This window comes from Empidonax traillii, unplaced genomic scaffold, assembly GCF_003031625.1.
Source record: "Empidonax traillii isolate 1590-97213 ecotype Southwest subspecies unplaced genomic scaffold, ASM303162v1 scaffold532:size433792, whole genome shotgun sequence".
NCBI classification, from domain to species: Eukaryota; Metazoa; Chordata; class Aves; order Passeriformes; family Tyrannidae; genus Empidonax; species Empidonax traillii.
The window spans coordinates 148,101-170,113 of NW_020955725.1; the positions used below are offsets into that span (position 1 = coordinate 148,101).

General features: G+C 46.6%; 1 protein-coding gene across 6 annotated transcripts in view; it reads left to right on the forward strand.

Annotated features, from left to right (window-relative positions):
- MAP1A (microtubule associated protein 1A) overlaps positions 1-21,392 on the forward strand; it is a 56,814-nt gene extending 35,422 nt beyond the window's left edge. For 4 of the 6 annotated variants that reach the window (XM_027897192.1, XM_027897193.1, XM_027897197.1 and 1 more), the window contains 5 exons: positions 5,181-5,263; positions 5,650-5,790; positions 7,495-16,282; positions 16,908-17,140; positions 18,000-21,392. In XM_027897192.1, the coding sequence (XP_027752993.1) occupies positions 5,181-5,263; positions 5,650-5,790; positions 7,495-16,282; positions 16,908-17,140; positions 18,000-18,155 (9,401 nt within the window). In that variant the 3' untranslated portion in view covers positions 18,156-21,392. The other 2 variants (XM_027897194.1, XM_027897195.1) reach the window with 2 other exon arrangements.
- Positions 21,393-22,013: the final 621 nt, after the last annotated feature.

Consider the following 22,013-nt stretch of genomic DNA (forward strand, 5'->3'; position numbering starts at 1 on the left):
AAAGATCACCAAGTCTAACATCCTGCTCCTCACAAGTCTAGCTAATATTAAACCATATGACTAAGAGCATCATCCAAGTGCTCCTTAAACTCTGACAGGCTTAGTGCTGTGACCGATTCCCTGGGGAGCCTGTTCCAGGGGCCACCCACCCTCTTGCTGAAGAACCTTTTCTAATGTGCAATCTGAACTCCCCTGATAGAGTTTCATTTGTGTCCTAGTGCTGGTCACCAGAGAGAGAAGATCAGCACCTTCTCCTCCACTGCCCCTCTTGAGAATGCTGTGAACAGCAATTAGGATCCTCAACTATAACAAACTCTTTAAAAAAAAAAAAATCAGATTTTTCCTCCCTTCCCACTAATAGTCCAGGAGTGCAGCTGCGCATCCTGAAATGCTGCCTCAGTATTAGTAATAGAAATCCATCCTCTAGTATTGCCCAGAGTAGCTGTTGTTCACCACCTCAGAGACGGTTTGTGTAGTGCCTCCATGGTCAGGTCCTGCTGATGACACCCAAAGGCAGCTGCTGTGTAGGAAGAGCTGTATGTGAGCCTCTGCGACCCTCTGGGGTGAGGGTGCTGCTAATTCTGCACAATGATAAGTAATGTGATCTGTGCAGAGAAGGGGAATGCCCTTTCTCTTTTCTGAAACTTCACTGAGGTTGTGAATGAGGTGCATTTGTATATTAAATATTTCCGTATATTATGCAGCAGGCACTTTTTGTGGGTAAAAGGCAAGTAATGCCATGAGTCAAAACTACTTAAAAGGCAGAAAACAAGTTAGCAAACAAATATATGGTCATGTTTATGCAGCATCCAGAGGTAAAATACAAAGGCTTCATGATTTTCTACTAAACACAAAGCTGATCAGTACAGTAATGATGAGGAAAGGGGTTCGCATGAACATGAAGGTGGCTAAATTTATAGATGGCTCAGTTACTGAGATCTAGAAAAAACTGTAAGGAACTTCAGCAACTAAATTACACAGTCATCATGATCTCCCATTAAATTAATTGTCAAAAAAGCCCACTAGAAGAATTAAACTTTCCAGACTTCTTATAAGAGCTTAATTAATAGAGTCATAACAGGGTGAAATTTGTGTGTCACTGTATACTCCAACTGAAGATCTTTATTTGGTGCAAAGCTAGTGTTAGGTTATGTTATGATAAAATTAAAAACTAGGGTGGGATAAAATACAAAAACTACTGTATTTTTTATATACAGAAAATACAATAATGATATCCTGTGAATCTCTGGTGTTTCTTCTCGTATACTTCTCTTACTCATTTCAGTGGCTGTGGGGATAGGTGACAGCGATTCTGAAGGGACTAAAGAAACTCTCCTCTAAAGAAACAGTTGGTAAAGAGTAGGGGCTTTCTGTCTTGGTGGGGACATGGTGGATGGGAAGTGCACAGGCGCAGAGTTGATTGCAGAAATCAGAATGGGGCTGAACGCGCAGAGTGAGGATTCATACAAAATGAGAAATGCAATGCTGAAGAGAGGATATTTATTTATTTAATGTCACAGCTTCTGAGTGTAGTTGGAGAGGGCTGTGCGGGGTCAGGGATCTGTGTTCAGAATACACTTGAAGATGAGCTCTGTCCAGATGTTTGTTCTAGGCAAGTTGAAGACAACAGTCTTTAGGAGCCTGAGAATAGATTCCTTGTACTGGTCAATGGAGCTGAGGGATTTTGCCATTTGCAGTGCTGTTTCCAGGCATACATTTCATTGTGATGGGGATCTAGTAAGGACAAATACCTGGCAATGACCTGCATAGTGTGCTTCCAGTCACCATGGCTGCAATGTCAGTCACATCGCTATGTGTTTCTGGTGCACATAGTTTTGGTTAGTGAGAGGAGGGATGCACCAGGCTGTGTGTTTAGATCCTCTGCCTGGATTCACAGAGGCTTTGGGCATGTGTGTTCCCTCAGCTGGGCATGGCCCTTGCAGGGGTGCTGCTGCACTGAGCTGGGAAGGTCACTGCTGCAGGTCGGGGTGAGCAGGGACTGGGCACAGGCCAGGTCTAGGGCAGTGTTGCTGTCTCACACCCAGTTTGCAGTTCAGCCTGGAGTTCGTGTGCTGCTCTGCTATATCTCTGAATTTAGTTAAAAACCAGTTTGGGGTTTTGGTGTGCATGGATGTGTGCAGTAAGTCAGTGTTTCTGGAAATGGCCTCCTGAGAATCAACTGCTACAGCTGAAGAGAGGGAATCTGCCCCACAATGGGTCTGGAGCAAAGTTCTGGGGGCCTACACTGCTTCACAGTCACACAACTGCCAAACTGTAGGTTGGAAGGGACCTCTTGAGATTGTCTAGTCCAGTCACACCTGTTCAAGAAGGGTAAGCAAGAGCAGGTTTCCCAAGCCAGTATTCAGTTGGGTTTTTGAGTATCTTTGAGAATGGATGCTCCATGACATCTTTGTACAGTCCATTCCAGTGTTTGACCACGCTCACAGTAAAAACAGTTTTTTCTTGTGTTCGGATGGAATTGCCTGTGTCTTAATTTGTGTCTCATATCCTGTCATTCAGCACTACTGACAAAAGTCTCTGACTTTCTCTTCTTCCTTCTATCCCATCAGGAATTTATTTATATGTATTGAAAATATCTCTCCTCCATGCTCAACCTTGCCTTGTATGAAAACACTTCAGTCCCTTTATCATCCTCACAGCCTTTCAGAAGACTCAGTCCTTCCCCATTCATCTCTCCCATCTGCCAGCAGCTGCTGGCCCTGCAGCTTGAGCCTTCTCTTTCTTCCTTGTGTGCAGGGGACATTCCCAGGGGTGAGGGGCTGCCAGCAGAATGCTAAAAGCCAGGCTTTCTTCATGGCCCCAGGGGGGACAGCTCAGCTGCCTGAGCTCAGATCGCAGTATTGGCAGTAAGCAGCAGTGTTTTTACGCGTGTTAGTGCTGCAGACGGGCCCCTTCCCTCTGCAGCTGGCACTGTCACCAGCACTGCCCGGCTGGCAGTGCGCAGGCTGGCACTGCCCCCACAGCGCCTGGGCACCTGCGGTGCCTGGAGGGATGCCCATGCATAGGCACGGTGACTGCACGTAGCATGAGAATGAGGCTGCTAGTGTTTGTGCTGTGCATCAGGCTGTGTTCCCCAAGTGATGTGAGTAACCACTGCCAGAGCAGTATCTGGGGTGTACAGGCACCAAGGTGGCAGAGGCCGAAGCCTGGAGAATCGTGGGGGTTTCACTTTGTCCCATTAGTAATGTTGAAAAATGGGAGCAGATCACTTCTGTTCTGGATGACCCAAACAGCAGGCGTGGCGATCCCAGTGGTGGGGAGCTGTGCGAACAGTGCACAAAAAATCAGTGGGGAGCCAGGGTGCTCCTTGTGAGCACTGCTGGAACCTCAGCAATGCCAAGGCACCAGCAGTGACTTCACAATTGCCATTGCCTCAAGGATAAGTGAGGTTTTGCTTCTTGCAGTTGCGCAGAATGCTCTAGAACACCTCCTGGGCCCTCCTCATCTGCACCTTCTCCCACTCTCCCACGCTGCTCCCCATGGCTCACTTGCAGCATCCCTTCTGTGCACAGGGACTTGCTTCTCAGTGTCTTCAGCCGTACACCCATCCCCCATCGAGTGGCAGAAATGCCCCTGAACTTAGTGCATTTTGTGCAGTGATGGTTTTTAGTCTAGACGGACCATATTTCTAGCCAAACTCAAAGAACACAAGTTCAGAAAATAGCTACAGATGCTGAGTGCAAGTAGTTCTGCTGAGAGCTTAGAGCCCTCTCGCTTTGGGATGAAAGCTGCCTTCTGGGCATGTCTGTCTGATTAGTTGCTGGCAGTGAGTAAAACATTCCAGTAAAGTGAGTTTGATTGCTGAGTATTGGCCATTTTCTGACTTCTTTCTGTGTCCTTTTCAAGTCTTTCTTTGAAATACCAGCTTGATTGAGCTATTTAAGAAGGATTGAGCTCTGCCTAGAAAGATCCGATGGGAGGTTGTGGAGGCTGGAAAGAACAATGTTGTCAGAGAGCAACAGTAGTCTGGAAGATGAGAAATAGGAATAGATGTTCATTTTCAGTGAAGATCTCTGGCCCTCCAATCTATATGAGGGATTAAAACCTATGAAAGACTTAACCCCTATAAATTATATATTCAAACAGTTAAGTTCTAAGTGCCTGTCTTGTTCAGTGGATGTAATATCCAGAGGTAGGTATTTGCAAAGACTGGAATCAAAAAAGATTTTGTGCTGCCCACTGTGTCCAGAAAAGTGCTGCAGGAAGGTCCTCTACCTCGGTCCTTCATCCAGAGCCATCTGATGGGGGCAAACAGCGGTGGCTCTGGTCCTGCCTGTCAGTGTGGCAGACACTCACCACCCTTCTTTCTAATAAATTAATAGGGCCTGGGCATTATGGCAGCATTTTGCCAAAAAGCTATATATTTCCCATGCTAATGTGAGCCCACAAACTGCTTTTTTGCATTCCCAGGATCTTGCTTGCTCTTCTTTTGCTCCTCCTTTTTTCCCTAAATATATAAAAAGAGCAAAGTCCTTTCTGGGTACCTGTTTGTGCCTCTGACAGGAGAACAAGGCGTTCTTATTGTCTAGCTGCTCCCCACAGCAGCAGCTTAGGAGTGCACATTTGGATTAAAGAAAAGGACTTCAGGAGAGAAAGAAACTGTTATGAATGACGAGAGATTTGTTATCAGTACTGCACCACTCCAGTGAAGGAGGAGTTGGCACTCGCTGACTGGTTTATAGAGAGAGCCCTGTGGTGACTAGGGCTTGGACAACACCAGGGACACCTCTCTGTGGTAGCTGCCATGAGGCAAGGAAGGCACTTCTGTCTGGAAGGGATGATTCGTCTGTGCCAGTGGTTACAGGCACAGCCATCTGGCACAGGCAGGCAGCTCAGAATCAGAGAGTCAAGTAGGTTGAAAAAGACCTCTGAGGTCATCAAGTCCAACCTTAGCTCAAAGTGCCTGGCTCTGTGGACTTCAGAACAGGTTGGAGCTGAGTGGCAAATTGTGCTGATCCAGAAGTAGGATTTCTTTCCTTGTTGCTGAAAAGAGTTTGCTCTGTTCTATGAGACCCAGGTATTAAATTGGGTCTCAAATGCAACTTAAAGCCTTGCAATCAAACCCACGCTGAAGTGGAATTTTTGAGGCTTAAATATCAGTAGATGGAGGCTGTCTCATCTGCTTCTCTCATCCTGTCTAATCCCTTTTCTCTCCCCAGGCCAAAGAACTCTCCATCACCGGAGTGATACCCTGGAGACGGTGATCCTGGTAAATCCTAATGTGGACAGCGTCGTGTCTGAGGTAAAGATGAGGTGCCAGCAAGTTCTCTCCACATCAGCTCTCCTGAGTTTGCTTGACTTAGAGGTCATGATCATCACACCTTGCACCTTCTAGAGAGTGGGAATGTGCTGCCAATCTGCTGCAAGGTGTGGTGAAGTGGCCAAGTGTTCTGGTCTTGCCAGTAACCAGGACATGTGCAGTAACCATGATGTGACATGGAGCTGTGTTGGGCAGACAGTAGCAGTGTCTTTCCTCTTCAATAACCAACCTTCTTGTATGTAAAAAACTTAGGGTTTGGCTATTTATGAATAACACATGAGTATCGCTTGTCCATGGGATAAGGATTCTGGGTGCTGATGAGGAGTACAGGCAACTTCTGACTCCAGAACTATGTCTAATGGTAACAGGTCCGCTCGCTGGTGTGCGATTCATCAGCCCACAAACTACTGATCCTCTGTGGACAGAGCTCAGACCAGGAAGGAGACTTGGTCCTGCAGACGGGGACCTTCACTTACCAGAAGTTTGCTGAGATACTTTCAGACCCAGAGGTGAGTGTGACCCATAATCCAGCAGGACCCCTCCTGTTCAGAGTGCACGGTAGAGCAACACAGCCTGCGCCCTCCTGTTGACAGATTTGCAGGCAGATGGGTTTGAAATCCGGAAAAAAATTGCACACCATAAATACTTCATGCTATTGTCTTTGGAATCCTGCTTTAACTCCCTGGCTTAAGTTTTCCAATGTGTAGGCATGGGTGATTCCTTTAGTGTTCAGCTTGAAATAACCTTCCAGAATAGCTCTGCAGTGGGCAGACACTCAAAATTTCGTAAAGCAGGTCTTAACATAACTGTGGGCAGCTTCCGAAAACAGCCAACAGAGGCCATCATCACCCTGGTAAATGTGGGTATAGTCATAGTGCAGCGAGTATGTTCACAGAAGATTAAGGGTGTTCATCAGGGGTATGTCAAGATGGTGAAGGGATGAGTAAATGCTGGTTAAGTAACAACATGATGATTACATAACTACAAATGTCGCTGTTTAATTGCAGAATTCTTGCATCATTCAGGTTGGAAAGGCACACAAGAGGTCTGTAACCCAACCTCCTGCTTAGAGCAGGGTCAGCACTGAAATTAGGCAAGCTTGCTCAGGTATTTGTCCAGTGAGGCCTGGAAAACCTTATAGGGCAACCTTGGACCACTTCTCCTGTGCTTATTATCTCAGCTAGCCATACTATAGCTTTCCTGAGAGACTTTACATTGTGTTTCTGTAGGCGCTCATTGCCAATACAGATATGCTGCTTCAGTTTTTGAGAAGCCCTAGTTCCACTTATCATGTGCCAGATGCGTAGAATGTCTCCATCTGATTGACAGGAATGGCTGAGTGATACTTTGACAATTGATATTATTACTGCTGTAATTAAATCAGCATGTATGCTCTCCTTCATTTTTTTAAAGCTGGTTGTTCTCAATTATTTCTGGTATTTGTTTGTTTGGACAGGAACTAGTCAGATAAGGGCCATCTAAACAAGAGAATACAGTCTGCTAATCTCATTCCAGATACTTATGAAGTTGAGGTGTAATACTTCTTTGCTCGATATCTACTCAGCATAGCTGTAAGGAGCCTTGGAAATTATATGGACCTTAGTTCTACTTATTAATTGTGTAGCATGTCCCCAACCTTGTATGTGTAGCAGAGGTGGAGTCATGACTTTCAAAGTAGGTTCCAGGAAAGAAAATTAATTAAAAAAGAAAGTCCTGTGGCACTAGAACTGCAGAGTGCTCTGTGATGGTTCACTAGGCAGTGAGCAACAGTAAGTTCAGACAATGATGCTTAGCACTGAAAAAGTTGTCTCAGAATTCAGAAACAAAAAAATCAGAAACAAAAACCCCAACCTGCAACATCTGAGCCCAAGCCAGGGACTGATATCCCAAGTTAAACAGGAAGAATTAAGTAAAGAGGACAAAGTAGTTCCTGCTTTTCTTTTCTTTCCTGAGCTCTTGGCATACTGCACTTCCAGCAGTCAGGAAACACAACAGCCCATCAACGTTAAGAATTTCAAAAGAGATCAAGACATGCTTCCATGCATTGATTTTCAATGGGCTCTTGGACCCCCAGTGTTTCCTGTCAGTAAAGTGCTCACGGTGTCTTCAGTATTTCTGCGCTAACTGGATTGTTTTGTTTTGGTTTTTTTTTAAGTACTCTACAGCTCTTGGAGCTCTATTTGACCTTTATTTGTCTGTGCTTGTCTCATTAGGTCACCCAGATTCTCAGCAATACTGACTCAGATACCAAGGCCTCCCTTACTGTGTCGTGCCTGGGAGAAGGAGCCTGGAGCAACCTTGGGCATCCTCAATTTCAGGAAATTATTAATCTGAAACTGAATCCTGATCCAGTTCTGCCCGAGATGGATGGGGTGTCTGAGTTTGCAGAATACGTCTCTGAGACAGTTGACGTGCCGTCTCCGTTTGATCTCCTGGAGCCACCCACCTCAGGGGGCTTTCTGAAGCTTTCTAAGCCCTGCTGCTACATATTCCCTGGGGGAAGAGGTGATTCTGCTCTCTTTGCTGTCAATGGGTTTAACATCCTTGTAGATGGTGGCTCTGAGAGGAAATCTTGCTTCTGGAAGCTGGTAAGGCACCTGGATAGGATTGACTCAATCCTGCTCACCCACATTGGTGCAGACAACCTGCCCGGCATCAATGGGCTGTTGCAGAGGAAAGTTGCTGAGCAAGAGGAGGAACAATCCCAGGGCTCTACCAACTATAGTGACTGGATGAAGAACCTAATTTCTCCAGAGCTAGGCGTGGTTTTTTTTAATGTTCCTGAAAAGCTGAAGATGCCTGAAGCATCCATGAAAGTAAAGAGGAGCATTGAAGAAGCGTGTCTGACACTGCAGTATCTTAACAGACTGGGCATTAAATCAGAGCCTCTCTACAGGGTAGTGAGCAGCACCATCGAGCCCATCACACTCTTCCACAAAATGGGAGTGGGTAAGCTGGACATGTATATACTGAACCCTGTCAAGGACAGTAAAGAAATGCAGTTTCTAATGCAGAAATGGGCTGGTAATAGTAAAGCAAAGACTGGCATAATTCTCGCAAGTGGGAAAGAAGGTGAAATTTCTGTTCCCTATCTCACATCCATCACAGCCCTAGTGGTGTGGCTTCCAGCCAGCCCGACAGAGAAAATTGTAAGGGTTTTGTTTCCTGGAAATGCTCCTCAAAATAAGATACTGGAAGGTCTTGAGAAACTCAAGCACCTGGATTTTCTGAGGTACCCAGTGGCTACTCAGAAAGATATCACTTCTGGAATACCTCCACCTGTGCTGAAGCAGACCAAAATTAAACAAAGAACTGACAGTAAAGAGAGTCTTAAGTCTTCCCCCAAGCCATCTGTGACAAAGCAAATCAAGAAAGAAGAGGCAGTTGAGGAGGGGATTAAGGAAGTAAAAGCGGAAGCTGTAAAGGATGCTAAAATTGAGAAAAAGATTAAAGAACACACAGAGAAAGTTCCTGAGAAATTTGTTAAACCTGAAAAGATAAGTGATGCTCTCAAAGCTGAGAAAAGAAAATTGGCAAAAGACAAGGTTGGGAAAAAGCATCTCAAAGAGAAAGTGTCCAAATTGGAGGAGAAGAAAGACAAAGAAAAGAAAGAGATTAAGAAGGAGAAAAAGGACTTAAAAAAAGATGATGGTAAGAAAGAGGAAAAAAAGGATTCAAAGAAAGATGATAAAAAGAAAGAAAACAAACCAGAGCCCAAAAAAATTCCTAAGCCAGACTTGAAACCATTTACCCCAGAAGTAAGAAAAACATTGTACAAGGCAAAACTTCCAGGCAGACTCAAAACTGAGAAGGTTAAAATCAAACCTGAAAAGGAACCTGAAAAGGTACCTGCTGACCTGAAGACATCACCAATGGAGAAGGCAGCTGTACAGGTGGAGCCAGGAGAGACTTCTATAGCGGAACAGAGGTTAGTCCTGTCTTCACCGGAAGATCTTACAAAGGACTTCGAGGAACTGAAGCATGAGGAGAAAGGGGTCTTGCAGGTGACTCAAGAACTGCCTGATACGAAGGTTAGTGATAAGATTGTGAGAGCACCTGAAGCAGAGATAAAAGACTCTGCTGACGTGACTGATCACAGTTGCCTTGAAGCAGATCTGATTTTGAAAACAAGGACTCCTGATCAGGGAATAACTATTGCTGATATGGAAAAAGAATCACCAGCAGAGGAAAAGGCAGTCCGTCATCTGGAACTGAGGGGAGGTCGTGCTGAAAAAATAGAGGACGAAAGAAGAACAATAGATGAAAACTGTGACATGAGATACTGGGAGGGAAAAGCTGAGCAGAGCAAGGACATTCAGCTGTTTCCTGACAAAGAACAGGTGCCATCACAGACAGACTTCTTGGCAAAGGGTATTTGGCCACCAGTGTTCAAAGAGGAAGAAAAGGAGGAAGAGGAGAAAATCTCCTTGGACAGAAGACAGAGGGAAGCAGAAAAAAAGACTTGTGAGAAGTATATTGAGGGGACAGAGGCACAGGAAGAGGGTGAGAAGGAAAGGAGGGAAGATGTGATAGAAAAGGCAGAACTGGAAGAAAAGGAAGAACAGCACATGAAAGCAGAGGAGGTGGAAAGCAGCAGAGACTTCTATGAGCTGAATGAGAGGGAGAACAAACTGTCTGCCACTACAGAAAAGGAAAAAGAATTAAGGGACGTGGGTGAGAAAAACAAATTACTTGTAAAGGACATAACAAAGGAAGAGTCATATCTGAGCAGCCTGCCAGTCCCACCAGGAGCAGCAGCAGAACATGTTTCCTATATCCAGGATGAAACTATCCCCGGCTACTCAGAAACAGAGCAGACCATTTCTGATGAAGAAATACATGACGAACAGGAAGAGAGGATCCCACACTTGAAGTATGATGTCAACGCCTATGACATTTCTGTTCCTGACCACCCAGGCTCTTTTGAAGCAGTACATGGAATACAGGCTGTGCCTCCTGCTGACCTTTCAGCCAAGGGCTATGCTGGCCAGGAGTCTGAAATCCTGGCGTATCCTACAAACATTGTGGCAGCACCTCTAGCCGAGGAGGAACACATATCCTCTGCCACCTCCATTACAGAATGTGACAAGCTTTCATCTTTTGCAACTTCAGTAGCAGAAGATCAATCTGTTGCATCTATAACAGCACCACAAACAGAAGAGACTGGAAAAAGCTCTTTACTTCTGGACACAGGAAACAGCATGCCCTCCTCTCGGACTGAAGCAACCCAAGGTCTTGACTACGTTCCCTCTGCTGGCACAATCTCTCCCACATCATCCTTGGAGGAAGACAAATGCTTTAAATCTCCACCCCCTGAAGATTTCCATGCATTAGCAGAAGGAGAGAGAAAACTGGAAGCTCAAAAAAAGAATCTTCATGAAGAGGCAGAAGATGAAGAGGATGAAGAAGACGGTACTCCAAATATTGAGATTCCTGAGAAACTCAGAGGGCATTACGATGCCCCCATGTTTGCTCCTCAAGGATGCCCTGATAATGTGATAATCAGTGTTCCCACAGAAGTGATGCCGTTATCTGCTGAAGAAGCACCGTTTTCCCAGGCTGACTCTGCAGAGGCTGAAGAACGATGCATGAGTCCTGATGACAGCACAGTCAAAATGGCCTCTCCCACCCCATCTGGCCCCACCAGTGCTGGGCACACACCCTTCCACCAGTCTCCAGTGGAGGAAAAGCTGGAAACGGTAGACTCTGACCTATTTGAAAAACAAACAGATTCTGCTGCCAAGAAACTGGAAGGCCAAACTTCTGTTGTGGTGAAGAGAGGCAAGGGTGAACTTCTCAGAGAAGATGAGGCATCTACAGCTAAATCCAGACATGAAAAAGAAGTAACTGGACCTGTGCAGCACAAACTGGTCTTGGGCAGTGAATTTCCAGTGTCTTCTGGGGAGGAGGTGCAGGAAGAACCACTGAGGAAGGAGGAGTTGTACTGGCTCTCCTACCACAAGCAGGACACAGTGGTGATTGGGGAGGAGGAGGAGCATCCTGGAATGCCCTGTCCCAGCACAGAGCCAGAAAAAGACCGAGGAACTAAAGCCATGACAGAAAGTTTAATGGGATTTTCAAAACACTTGTCCTTCGAGCCATTTGCAACCAGAGAAGCGTCCCTAGGAAATGTGGATCTTTCAGAGTTCACGATCCAAAGCAAATCTGAAAGTGATAAATCTTTGCAATTTTCACCAGACGACACCAAATCACTTTCTTTTACAGAAAAAAGTATGGGTAGAGAAAAATCCTCAGATCTTTCTAAGGGAGTTACTGCTGAAGAAGGGAAAGCACAGTATTTCACAGGAGACACCTCAGAAGAGAAATCTTCTCATGTTTCCATGAAAGACATTTCCCCAGAAGAGAACAAATCCATCTCTCTCACTGAGAGTCCCAGCAGGGAAATCTCTTCAGACCTTTTTGTTAAAGGAATTCCTCTGGAAGACAACAAATCCCTTAGTTTCACAGAAAAGATACCCACAAAAGAAAAAACTATGTCTAACTTCACTGACAAATTCCCTGCAGAAGCTGTGAAATCTATGGGTTTTACAGACCAGAGCCCAGCTGCATATGAAAAATCACTGGAAATTTCTGCCAAAGAACTGAAAGAAGCATCAAAATCTTCTCCTTGCCCAGAAAGTAGTTCAGTTAAAGACATGTCACCCAGACATTCTTCAACAGAAGAAATGTCTCCAGATGACAGCAGTTTATTTTCTGCATCAGAAAAGGACCTGTTTAGGGGAAAAACTGCAGGCTTGGACTCTCAGGAAGTATCTCCAGATGCAAAGGCCTTACAGTTTACAGAATCTAGCCCAACTGAGGATAAAAAATCCTCACACATTTCTACTGAAGATGTAAAATCTTCCAGGTTCAAGGAAGCTCAAGAAGAAAAATCTCCAGAAATGGAAGACTTTTACATGAAAGATTTAAGTTATGAGAAGAAAGTGTGGTTTCCCGAAGAGGTGCAAGAGATCCCTGTTCAGGGAGGGCGGCAGAGATATGACAAAGAGAGAGAGAGCACATTCTTGGATGAGGTACTGGAATTTGAAACAAAATCCCTTCCTAAAATGGGAAAGGAGGAGATCCTGCCTCCCACAGTGCCTGGCAGCCACACCTGGAGAGGAGCAGAAAGGGAAGCATGGGGCTCTGCATTTGGGTATCTTCAGGAAGGGAGCGAGAGTGGAAGAGGAGGGCAATTACCCAGTGAGGAAGGTAAGGGGGTCTACCATGCTGAAGACAAACCCATGCTACAGCAAGAAGAAACGGAGTGTTTAAAGGTGGAGTCATGTGATTACAAAGAAGACACACAGAGGAGTGCCAAATCTACATCAGAAACAAGGAAAGTGGATGTGGTTCCTGCTGACATCACTGTGCCAGAAAGAACACAAGGAGAAGGTTCTCCTCTGTCTCCTCAGTATGTCTCTGGTGAGGAAAACCAGGCCAAAGCTTTAACTGGAAACAAAGAAAGGCAAGAGTTACTGTTGACATCTAAACAAGATTACTCCTACTTAGATGATGAGGAGAAAGCTGTCCTAGATATCTATGCAAAGTCACTAGACCAAGCAGTGACAGGATCTCCCCTGTCTGCAATGGGAAAGGAGATTGAGGCAGCACCAGGAGCAGAGAGGCCTTTCAAGTTAGAGCAGTGCAAGCCACCTTTGTGGGAGGATGTCCCATCAAAGATGGCTGAGGAGAAATCAGACATCAGTGGTTTGTACGAGGAAATAGACTGCAAATACAAGTCAGATAGAAGGCTGAAGGATGACTGCAAATCCACTGAGGGTCTGTATGACTCTACAGGAAAGAAAGAGCAGGCAGCAGCAGCATCTACTCTGTTGCAATCCTCAAGACCAGCAGAATATGTTGCAGCATCCCCAGAGGAGAGCGCTGTGGTGTCAGGGCAGCGTGCACATTCTCCTTCAGGACAAGGCCTTTGTCAAAAAAGCAGTGCTGCCATGGAGCATGCTGGGGCTGTAGGTGTTGCCATCCAAGAGTTGTATCCTCCAGAGACCTATTCCAGGAGCTCTGTTGAGCCTTATTCTTATGAGGAAGGGGTCTGCACATATAGAAATGATGACAGTTCCACAAGACAAGAGCAAGAAGAAAGAGAACCAACTCCCTACCCTGATGAAAGAAGTTTCAAGTATGCTGACATCTATGAGAAGGTAATTGTGTCTGGAGTGGGACCCTCCCCCTTCACAGCCAAGAGTGCAGGCAGCCCAGGTCACACTGACAAGGTGCCAGTAACAGCACTGAGCTCTCAAAAAGGTCAAAGTTTTCAAGTCTCTGCAAAGGAAGAGGAGTCTTGCCTTTATACCTCTGCTGAGAAGGAATTGTCATCTCCAGCATCCCCTAAAGATAAAGCAGATTCAGTCTTTGACTATACAGATACCCATGAAACATACTTGCCCTTGTCTGAAACAGGGAAGCCTAGGACAGCAGAAGGACAGGAAAAACTGAATGTGTCTTCTGCTTTGCCAGGAGAACCGGACTCTGCACTGCACCCATCATCTGCAAGTACAGTATTTGCTCTTCCCACGGGCAAGACTGACACCTTTTATCAAGGGAAATCATCTGCCTATATTGATGCTGGTCATCCAGATGAGAACATTATTTTATCTAGCCAGGAGCAGGTATCTCTGTCCCTGAAATCTGAAAGCCCAGATCCCAAAGATGGATACTATGAGAAAGCAGGTCATGGGGAAGAAAGCACGAGTGACTCAGAATTAGAAAAAGGTGCTAAGGAGAAGTCTGAAAAAGAGTCTAAACTACACATCCCAGCTGAAGCTGCAGGTACTGTCTATGCACACACCTCAGCCATCGGCAAGTTCCCTGTTTCAGAGACCCTCCTGCAGAGCAAGCATCAGGATCCCCTTTCCCCCAGCTCCACTTCCTCTTTTCCCTATGGTCCAGGCTGGAAGGAGGAAAATGGAAGTAGGACAACTGCATCAGCTGCTGTCATGGAGACGCATGTTGTTGGTTACACTGATATGCCAGACATGGGCAGAGCTTCAGAAATGTGCCATGGAAGACAAGATTCCTCACGAAAGAGAGAGGTTGCTGAAGAATACACGAAGAAATCTCATTTCTGTGTAACAGATTATCCAAGTGCAGCAGTGGTCTCCGAGTGCCCAGAGCAAGCCACATACCTGAAATCTGCTTCTAAAAAACACACGGAAGAATACGAACAGGGCCCAAGGGTAGAGGACAGAGGGATGGATAACTCCTCTGGATTTGAAAGCTCCCTGCTAGGAAAGAGTGAAACAGCCAACATGTTCAGACTTGACCAAACCTCAGCAAGCCGTTTAGGGGATATCTCTCTTTCTATAAAGTCTCCATGTGCTTTGCTCTCAGACCAGGCAAAGAAAGATGAGTACTTGGAGGTTTCTGAGAAAATTAGCAGCCTTGACTCATCTTTTCCTAAATTCTCACCACTAAGTCCATATGAAGAAGACAAGTTGTTCTCCAAAGGTGTGGAGAGAGAGTCTGTGCCCCAGCAACAGCTGAAAGATGACTCTGCCAGCCTGTCAGAGGAACCTTCATCTGAAGCCACCACTCCTGTGATACCAACTACAGCAGAAAGTTTCTACTCCCATATGCTTTCCACATACACAGGTGCAGGAGTGGAACCAGGTACCAGGAGTCCTTGGGATGTGTCTCCACAGATTCCAGATAATGCCGTGAAAACACATGCAGCTGAAACCAAAGATTTTGTGTTTGCTGAAGAACACAGTTCTTCATTCTTCTGTGGCGTGGGTGACAGCACCTTGCCATGCAGAAAGGAGTGCCAGTTCTCAGAGCCCACGCCATCCTCTGGGAAGGAAGAGCAGCAGCCCTGTGGCAGCAGTCCAGAGCAGAAGGCACCATTTGCAGAACAGCGGTTGACAGTGACGTCTCTCCCTGATGTGTTGACATCATTTCCTCATCATCAGCACGAAGATGAAACCACAGCCAATGGTCCAACAGAGGTGAGCACCAGTCTGCAAGCTTTCCAAAGCACGTACCATGCAGCAGAGGCAAATGATGAAAGAACATATCCCGATTCTGACAGCAGTTTTTCTCCATGCACAGGCAAAGACGATACAGAGAGGCAAAGCCGCCCTTCCTCTCTGATGTCCCCTGAACACAGTTTCCAGCCCTTTATCCCAGATATGCAGAGAGGTGGAAAAACAGAGGACCATGGAGATGCTTCCCATGACATGGAGCCACATTTAGGAGGCAGTTTTGATTGTGGACAGAAATTTTCCTCATGTGAATACAAGCAGAGAAAGGGAGAGCTCTCTCCCTCATTCATCAACCCGAGCCCCCATGAGCTCTCTGAAGACAGTGACCTTTCACAGGAGGATGGTCACCCTTCAGTGCAAGGGAGACCACCCCACCCTGGGAGCAGCCCCATGCAAAGTGCCACAGTGGAGGAAACCCCTCCAACATCAGTGAGTGATTCTGGAACCTCCCAGTCAGACTCGGATGTCCCGCCTGAGACTGAAGAATGCCCGTCCATCACAGCAGATGCCAACATGGACTCGGATGAAGATGCTGATTTCCTCCCAGTGGACAAAGCTGTGGGGAATGCTCATCATGCCAGTTCTAGGTCCAGCCATGATCCTCAGCCTGTTCCAATGGTAGATCCCCATCCCCACCCCCCTCACCCTGATGTCTGCATGGTAGACCCTGATATGTTGGTAAATGACCAAAGCATGAGCAGAACTGATAAAATTTCCAAGAAGGACATAAAAGAAAAGAACAAAGGTGTAAGGAAGGCTTTGAGCAAACCCAAATCTTCCTCACCTGTGCAGAAATCAGATGTGAAAGGGAAACGATCACCCACTCCTGTGAAACAGCCATCAGACAAATCTCCAAAATCTGTCACTGCCAAAAAAGAAAGAGATGGAGGAGAAAAGCCCAAACCACGTAGTGTGCTGATGCCAGAGGATGAGTTATCCCGAAGTAGTCACAGCAACCCTGGCAAGAGCCTTGTCAATGGCATCAAAACAAACCCTGGTAAGAAATCCTTCCTGAAGTATGCACCATATCTATAGGGCCAACATAGAGAAAAGCACTAGGTTAAACACAGCAGAATAGAGAACAGGACTTCCCAGCCAGATATAAAAAGTTACAAGCAGTGATAAGGTTGAGGTACAAAATGTTGATAGGAAAGGGCAAGAGAGTCCTAGGAGTAGCAGCAATTCTCAGAAAGCTAGAGTGAACCTTTTAGAAAGACTACTGTAATACGCTAGAATAGCATAGAAAGACCATCAGAACAGAGGTTATTTTAGAAAATGTGGGTTATCAAACAGAAAGTTTAGGATGAAATACTGATTGGGATAACAAATCTGCAAAAGTTGATAACAGAGATTTTTGATTCCCCTCCCCAGGAAAAGCTTCTCAACCTAAAGCCTTCCAGTCCCTCCCCAAAGAAAAGCAGATCTCCCTTTCCCTTCCAGGACCTGTGACAGCACTGGCCCAGAAATGCACCATGGTCACTTCTAAGCAGCAGAGCCTGGATAAGTCTTAACTTCATTGTTGCAGGGAAAGAAACCTTTCTGGAATTCCAGTCCTTCAGTGTTAATCTGAGTGTTTGTCCTTTCCAGAGGGGTTTTGATAGCATCTTTTCTTTTTTCCAAAGCTTCCAATAGTCCTAAGAGCAGTTTCTCTGTGCCTGTGGGTCCACCTGTCTACGTGGACTTGGCCTACATCCCCAACCACTGCAGTGGAAAGAACACAGACCCAGAGTTCTTCAAGCGGGTTCGAGCATCATATTATGTTGTGAGTGGGAATGATGCAGCCAATGGAGAACCAAGCCGTGCAGTGCTGGATGCACTTCTCGAAGGGAAGTCGCAGTGGGGAGACAACCTGCAGGTAGGTCATGAAAATGTGAAAGGCTGTGTGATGATGTCACAAGTGCTTGGAAGCTGTGTATCATAAACATACCTGAAGGAGTACACTGAGAGGAAGCAAATGGTACTGGGCACGTCCTGCTCTGCAGTTTTAGCAGAGTAATTGTTTGTACCCATGAGGAGGAGGACACCTGCAAAATGGTGTAAATGGAAGCGCATATGTCCTCCCACATTCTTCTGAGGGGAGAAAGCATTTAAAGATCATACACTCCTCCTTACCTGCTGCAGGATGAGCCTACCCTCAAGCAAAATCAAGCACCATCACAGTCGTCTGTTGCTAGCCTGACTTCTGAAGATATTTCTAATAGCAACTTACTAATAGTGCTTTTAAGGCGGAGCGTCCTTAAACATAGTTCTTGCTTAGCCAGGCTTGCAGGACCCCCAAGTGGGCACTCCTGAAGACATGTACAAGAGGGTACATCTTTCAGATGAAGCAACCTCATATTTCAAGGCCCCTGAGTTGCACATTTGGTCATCGTGTCCATTAACAGTGACAGCCAGCACTGTTCCTTTTCACAGAGGGATCTTTCTGAAGTTGTTTCTGGAGCTCCCAAGCACAGTGCTCTCCCCTGCTTTGCAGCCATTCTCATAATTATGGTGTCAGTCCTGCCACTTTGCAGCTAGTTCAGAGCCCCATTGTGCTGGTACTGTATAAAATAAAACTCTGCCTAAGAACCTGACATCTGAAAGACATTAAATAGAACAAGCAGTACCAAGGGTACAGTGTTCCAAAATTACCAGGAAATTTTAGCCTCAGCTCCTATGGGCATTGTTTGTCACTGTGGTTGTTCTCAATCATCTCTGCTGCTTTCTTTTCCCAGGTGACATTGATTCCAACACATGATACTGAAGTGACACGAGAATGGTATCAACAGACCCATGAGAAACAGCAGGAGCTAAACATCATGGTACTGGCAAGCAGCAGCACTGTTGTGATGCAGGACGAATCTTTTCCAGCCTGTAAGATTGAATTCTAAATCTCTCACACTTTGTGTTCATCCATTGACTCTTCAATCACCGATGCAACATCAGAGACGCCATCTAATCACAGTCCAGTTCTTCTCTGGTTTAGTCCTCTACATGGTTCCCATTTGTCAGGCAGTCGGGTATCCATCTAGCTCAGCACTGGATGCCATGAGGAAGAAGTGCAGGGCTCTGTAATTTTCTGGACTGAGCAAAGAGTTTGTGCAAGAGCAGTTGCAGGCCAGGGGCACTTTCACTTTCCCTGCTTTATTCTGCTACCTGTACAGTTTCTGTAGACTATCTTGGCTGCCTTGCTGCTGTGAGAGCTTGTTCTACTCTCTTGCTGGCTGCCTTACCATTTAACCTGCAGCACCATGAACCTTATCTTTCCGGTGAGGCATGAAGTGCTGCTGCTGCATGCAGGGAGTGCATGGGGGGCCAGGGAGCCGAGGTGAAATCTAATTCGCAAGAAAAGTGCACCGAGGAGATGAGTGAAGGCAAAACCCTTCAACTGTAATGTGACAGTGAAGGTCATTCTTCCATCTCCCATCCTGAGCATACAGGAGGTGTTTTGAGCAAGGAGACTTCTACTCCAACTAGGTAGGACCATCATCCTAACAGCATGGCAAGTTTCTGTCCCAAATATTTGCCTATGGCATCCTGCAGCACCTGCTTGGGTGCTCAGGAAGCCAGGATGAAGGACATGGTGGTGGGAGGGGAGGGTTCAGCACATTCCTAACCTGTTAACTTGAGCTTTGCACACACAGTGGCCAACCTGCACATCAGCTGTGTGGCAGGAGGTGGCACAGGGGGGCTGTGGCCTGAACAGTCACACAAAAAGAGCATCCAAACGCACAACTATAGCCCCCTCGACAGCAGAAACTATTGTTGGCCCAAGATGTATGAGAAACCTTCCTGTCCCTAACTGAAAGGCTCCGGAGGACTGTGGTGCGGCCACTGGGAGCACGCAGGCTCTGCAGGGGATGCTGGTGCCTGGCCGGTGTCGCTGGGCATGCCAGCTCTGCACAGAACAGCCATGTCCTCACTGCCTGTGTGCCAGGGTCCAAGCCTCAGAGTTGTGTTCAAGCTTTTTTTTTTGTCCCAAGCATCCAGGATGTGGGGAATAGAACCTGTGGTGTGAGGAAAGAGAACACCCTTCCCAAAGCACTCTGGAGAAAGTAGTGTAGCAAATGTAGTCACGCTCAGTTTCCCCGTCATGGCAGGGATGTGTTGGCAGCGCAGGTGAGGTGCTGCTAGTCCATGCAGTGCCACCTTGCAGCTCATTCCCTGACATCACTGTGGGTGTCTGTCCTTGCTCTCTGGTCATCCTGACAGACGCACAGTTGTGTGCTGTGAGTGCACCATGGCTACTGAGCAGTTATCCAGGACCTCCTTGGTATGCAGACCTTGGTATGTTCCGGTGTGGGAGATCCATTCTCCTTGAAGGGAGAGCAGCTCCAGGAGTGTGGGTGCTCAGGTGCACTGAGCCAGCTGCGTCTATGCCACCTCCAAGAGCCCTGACAGAAGGTCTTATCACAAAGATGGCTTTTATCTTTCTGTAAGACAACGAGAGTGGCAGCAGGCTGTCCTCTGGGGAAGGAGGAATGAGATAGAAAGCAGTGCTGCAAGGCTTGACATTCAGCACAAAGGTATTTCTATCTGCTGTGTCACCCACTGTGCTTGGCCCTCAGCCAAGGGCTGACTCCACCATGAGCATCATCAGACCTTGTGTTGCACTTGCCTGGGACACTTCAGTCTCAGTGCTAGTTTTCTGGCAGAAAGAAAATGCTGCTTAGAAACCTGCTCCTAGGATAAAAATGGAGTTTCTAGGGAAATGGTCTATCTCGCATTTAACTTATATATTTAATTTTTTTATATAAGCTGCATTTTTTGTTGATTTAGTATTTTAATTTATACATGTTAACATGATACCACGTGCTTTTAGTGTCAGTTCAGAGGTTTCTCAGTACAAATACTTACATGCTGCAATTTAAGTAACAACATAAAAAGACCATAGAGAACTTGCTGGCAGCCAAAACAACTCTGCAAGGCTGTATCTAAAACCCAGCAGCTGCAGGACAAGGCCCGAGGTCAGCAGCCTCCTCAAGGCGCAGCCAGCCCTTTTGGATACAGCCCTTGTTAGGAGCATGTGAGCTTACTCAGGGCTTTAGCAAATCCCTGCCCTGTGCTGTGTTGATTTTAACCGTGGAATTACCCTGTGTCTGCCAGTAGAATAAATGTTCCCCGATGGGGTCAGCATCCATGAATGTTGGTTCTGGCAGTAGCAGGCAGTGTAACACCTGCCCTGTTCCCCCCTAGAATGCTGGGGGGATTTGCCTGCAGTGCTTTGGGGAGACCCTGGCTCACCCACCGTGGTGGCAGCTGCAGAGTGCCAGGCACCAGAGGCACAAGTGTGGCCCTCACTGGCTCCCAGGATCCCTATATGTGACTAGATGTAAAAGCTAATGCACTAATTTTAGATAGACCCACACATGAATGTTTTCTCAATTTTAAACTTGAAGCAATTCTAAGCAGCAGTAATAGTGAGGCTTTGTGAGGTGCCTGCGTCCTCCAGCAGGAGTGCAGCCAGCAGTGGGTTCCAGGAGGAACACTGCCCTCCGCGCTCCTTTCCTGCCTTCTGCAGCTCTGCTGCTTTGACAGCTTTATCCTACACCAGTTCAATTCCCTGTCCTCAAGGCTCCACATTTTGTTTTCAGTTTTTTGTGGCAGTCTGTTCTGCCTTCAGCTTCTCTCGCTCCTTGTCTTCTTCCACCTGCCCCACTTTTCATCTTAAAAAACTATGGGGAAAACAACTTATGAAGATGCCAATTTGTAAAGAGGCTGAGCCTGCTCAGGCTGCAGGAGCCAGCAGGACCTATCTGGAGCCAGGGGCAATATAACACTGTAGAGAGAAACAGTTAAACTCTGCTTTTGCTTGTTTCTGCATGTGGGCAACAACGCGTAATCTTCCTGTATGTAATAGGTAAAAAATACTATTTTAAACCTATAATTAAAAAAGTGAACGTCTTAACTGTATTGAAATGGCAACTTGTGCTCCTAGCTTCTTCTATGCTAAATGTTTTAAGAACAGAGCCCTGATTCTTTTCTTCAGCATCATATTTCTATTTGAATTTAGTTCCTTAAGTTCTGTCCTTTTGCCCATTTTCCATGTGAAACACTCTGTAACTAACTGCTGTCAAGAGAGGAGCCCAACACATTAATAATAAAGCCACATTAAATGCGAACAAAAACATGACCAGTTTCAAACTGTTCTTTCAGTGAGCCCACACTGTAGGTAGGGGCACAAGATGCAGCTACTGTGCCACCCTCCCATGTCTCCCAGCTCAGGCGAGCCTCAGCTTTTCCACCTTTACCTGCAGCTGCTAAGACCACCTGTGTCTCAGGGAAGAGACACAGAGGTTGTCTGGGACACCCACTGGCCCCAGCAGGGTGACTGGTGGGTCCCTGTATGGGACATCGGGGACACTTGCACAGGTGGCTGAGGGTGGGGCGGTGGGAACGAAGCCCCTGATAATCCAGTAAGGAGCCTGGCACAGCCTGTCTGTCCTGGGATGCTGCCACACCTCACACAGTTCCCAAATCATGCTTTCCATTGTGGCCTTGTACCTGTCCCTGCACTCCTGCCCAGCACTGCCAGCACTCCTTGGGAAGAACTCTAGCCCTGTGGCAGGCAAAGCACCTGCTGGCTCAGGGCTGGGACCAGGCACGGTGGGGATCCTGCACCCTCTGTCCCCCTTGCAGAAGCAGGACTTTTGCACCTCTGCAGAACTCTGACCTGACTTTGTGCAAGGGGAACTCTCAGTTAGCAGAAAATGGGAATGGCTGCTGCTCTGCCTGTGTGGTGATGCAGT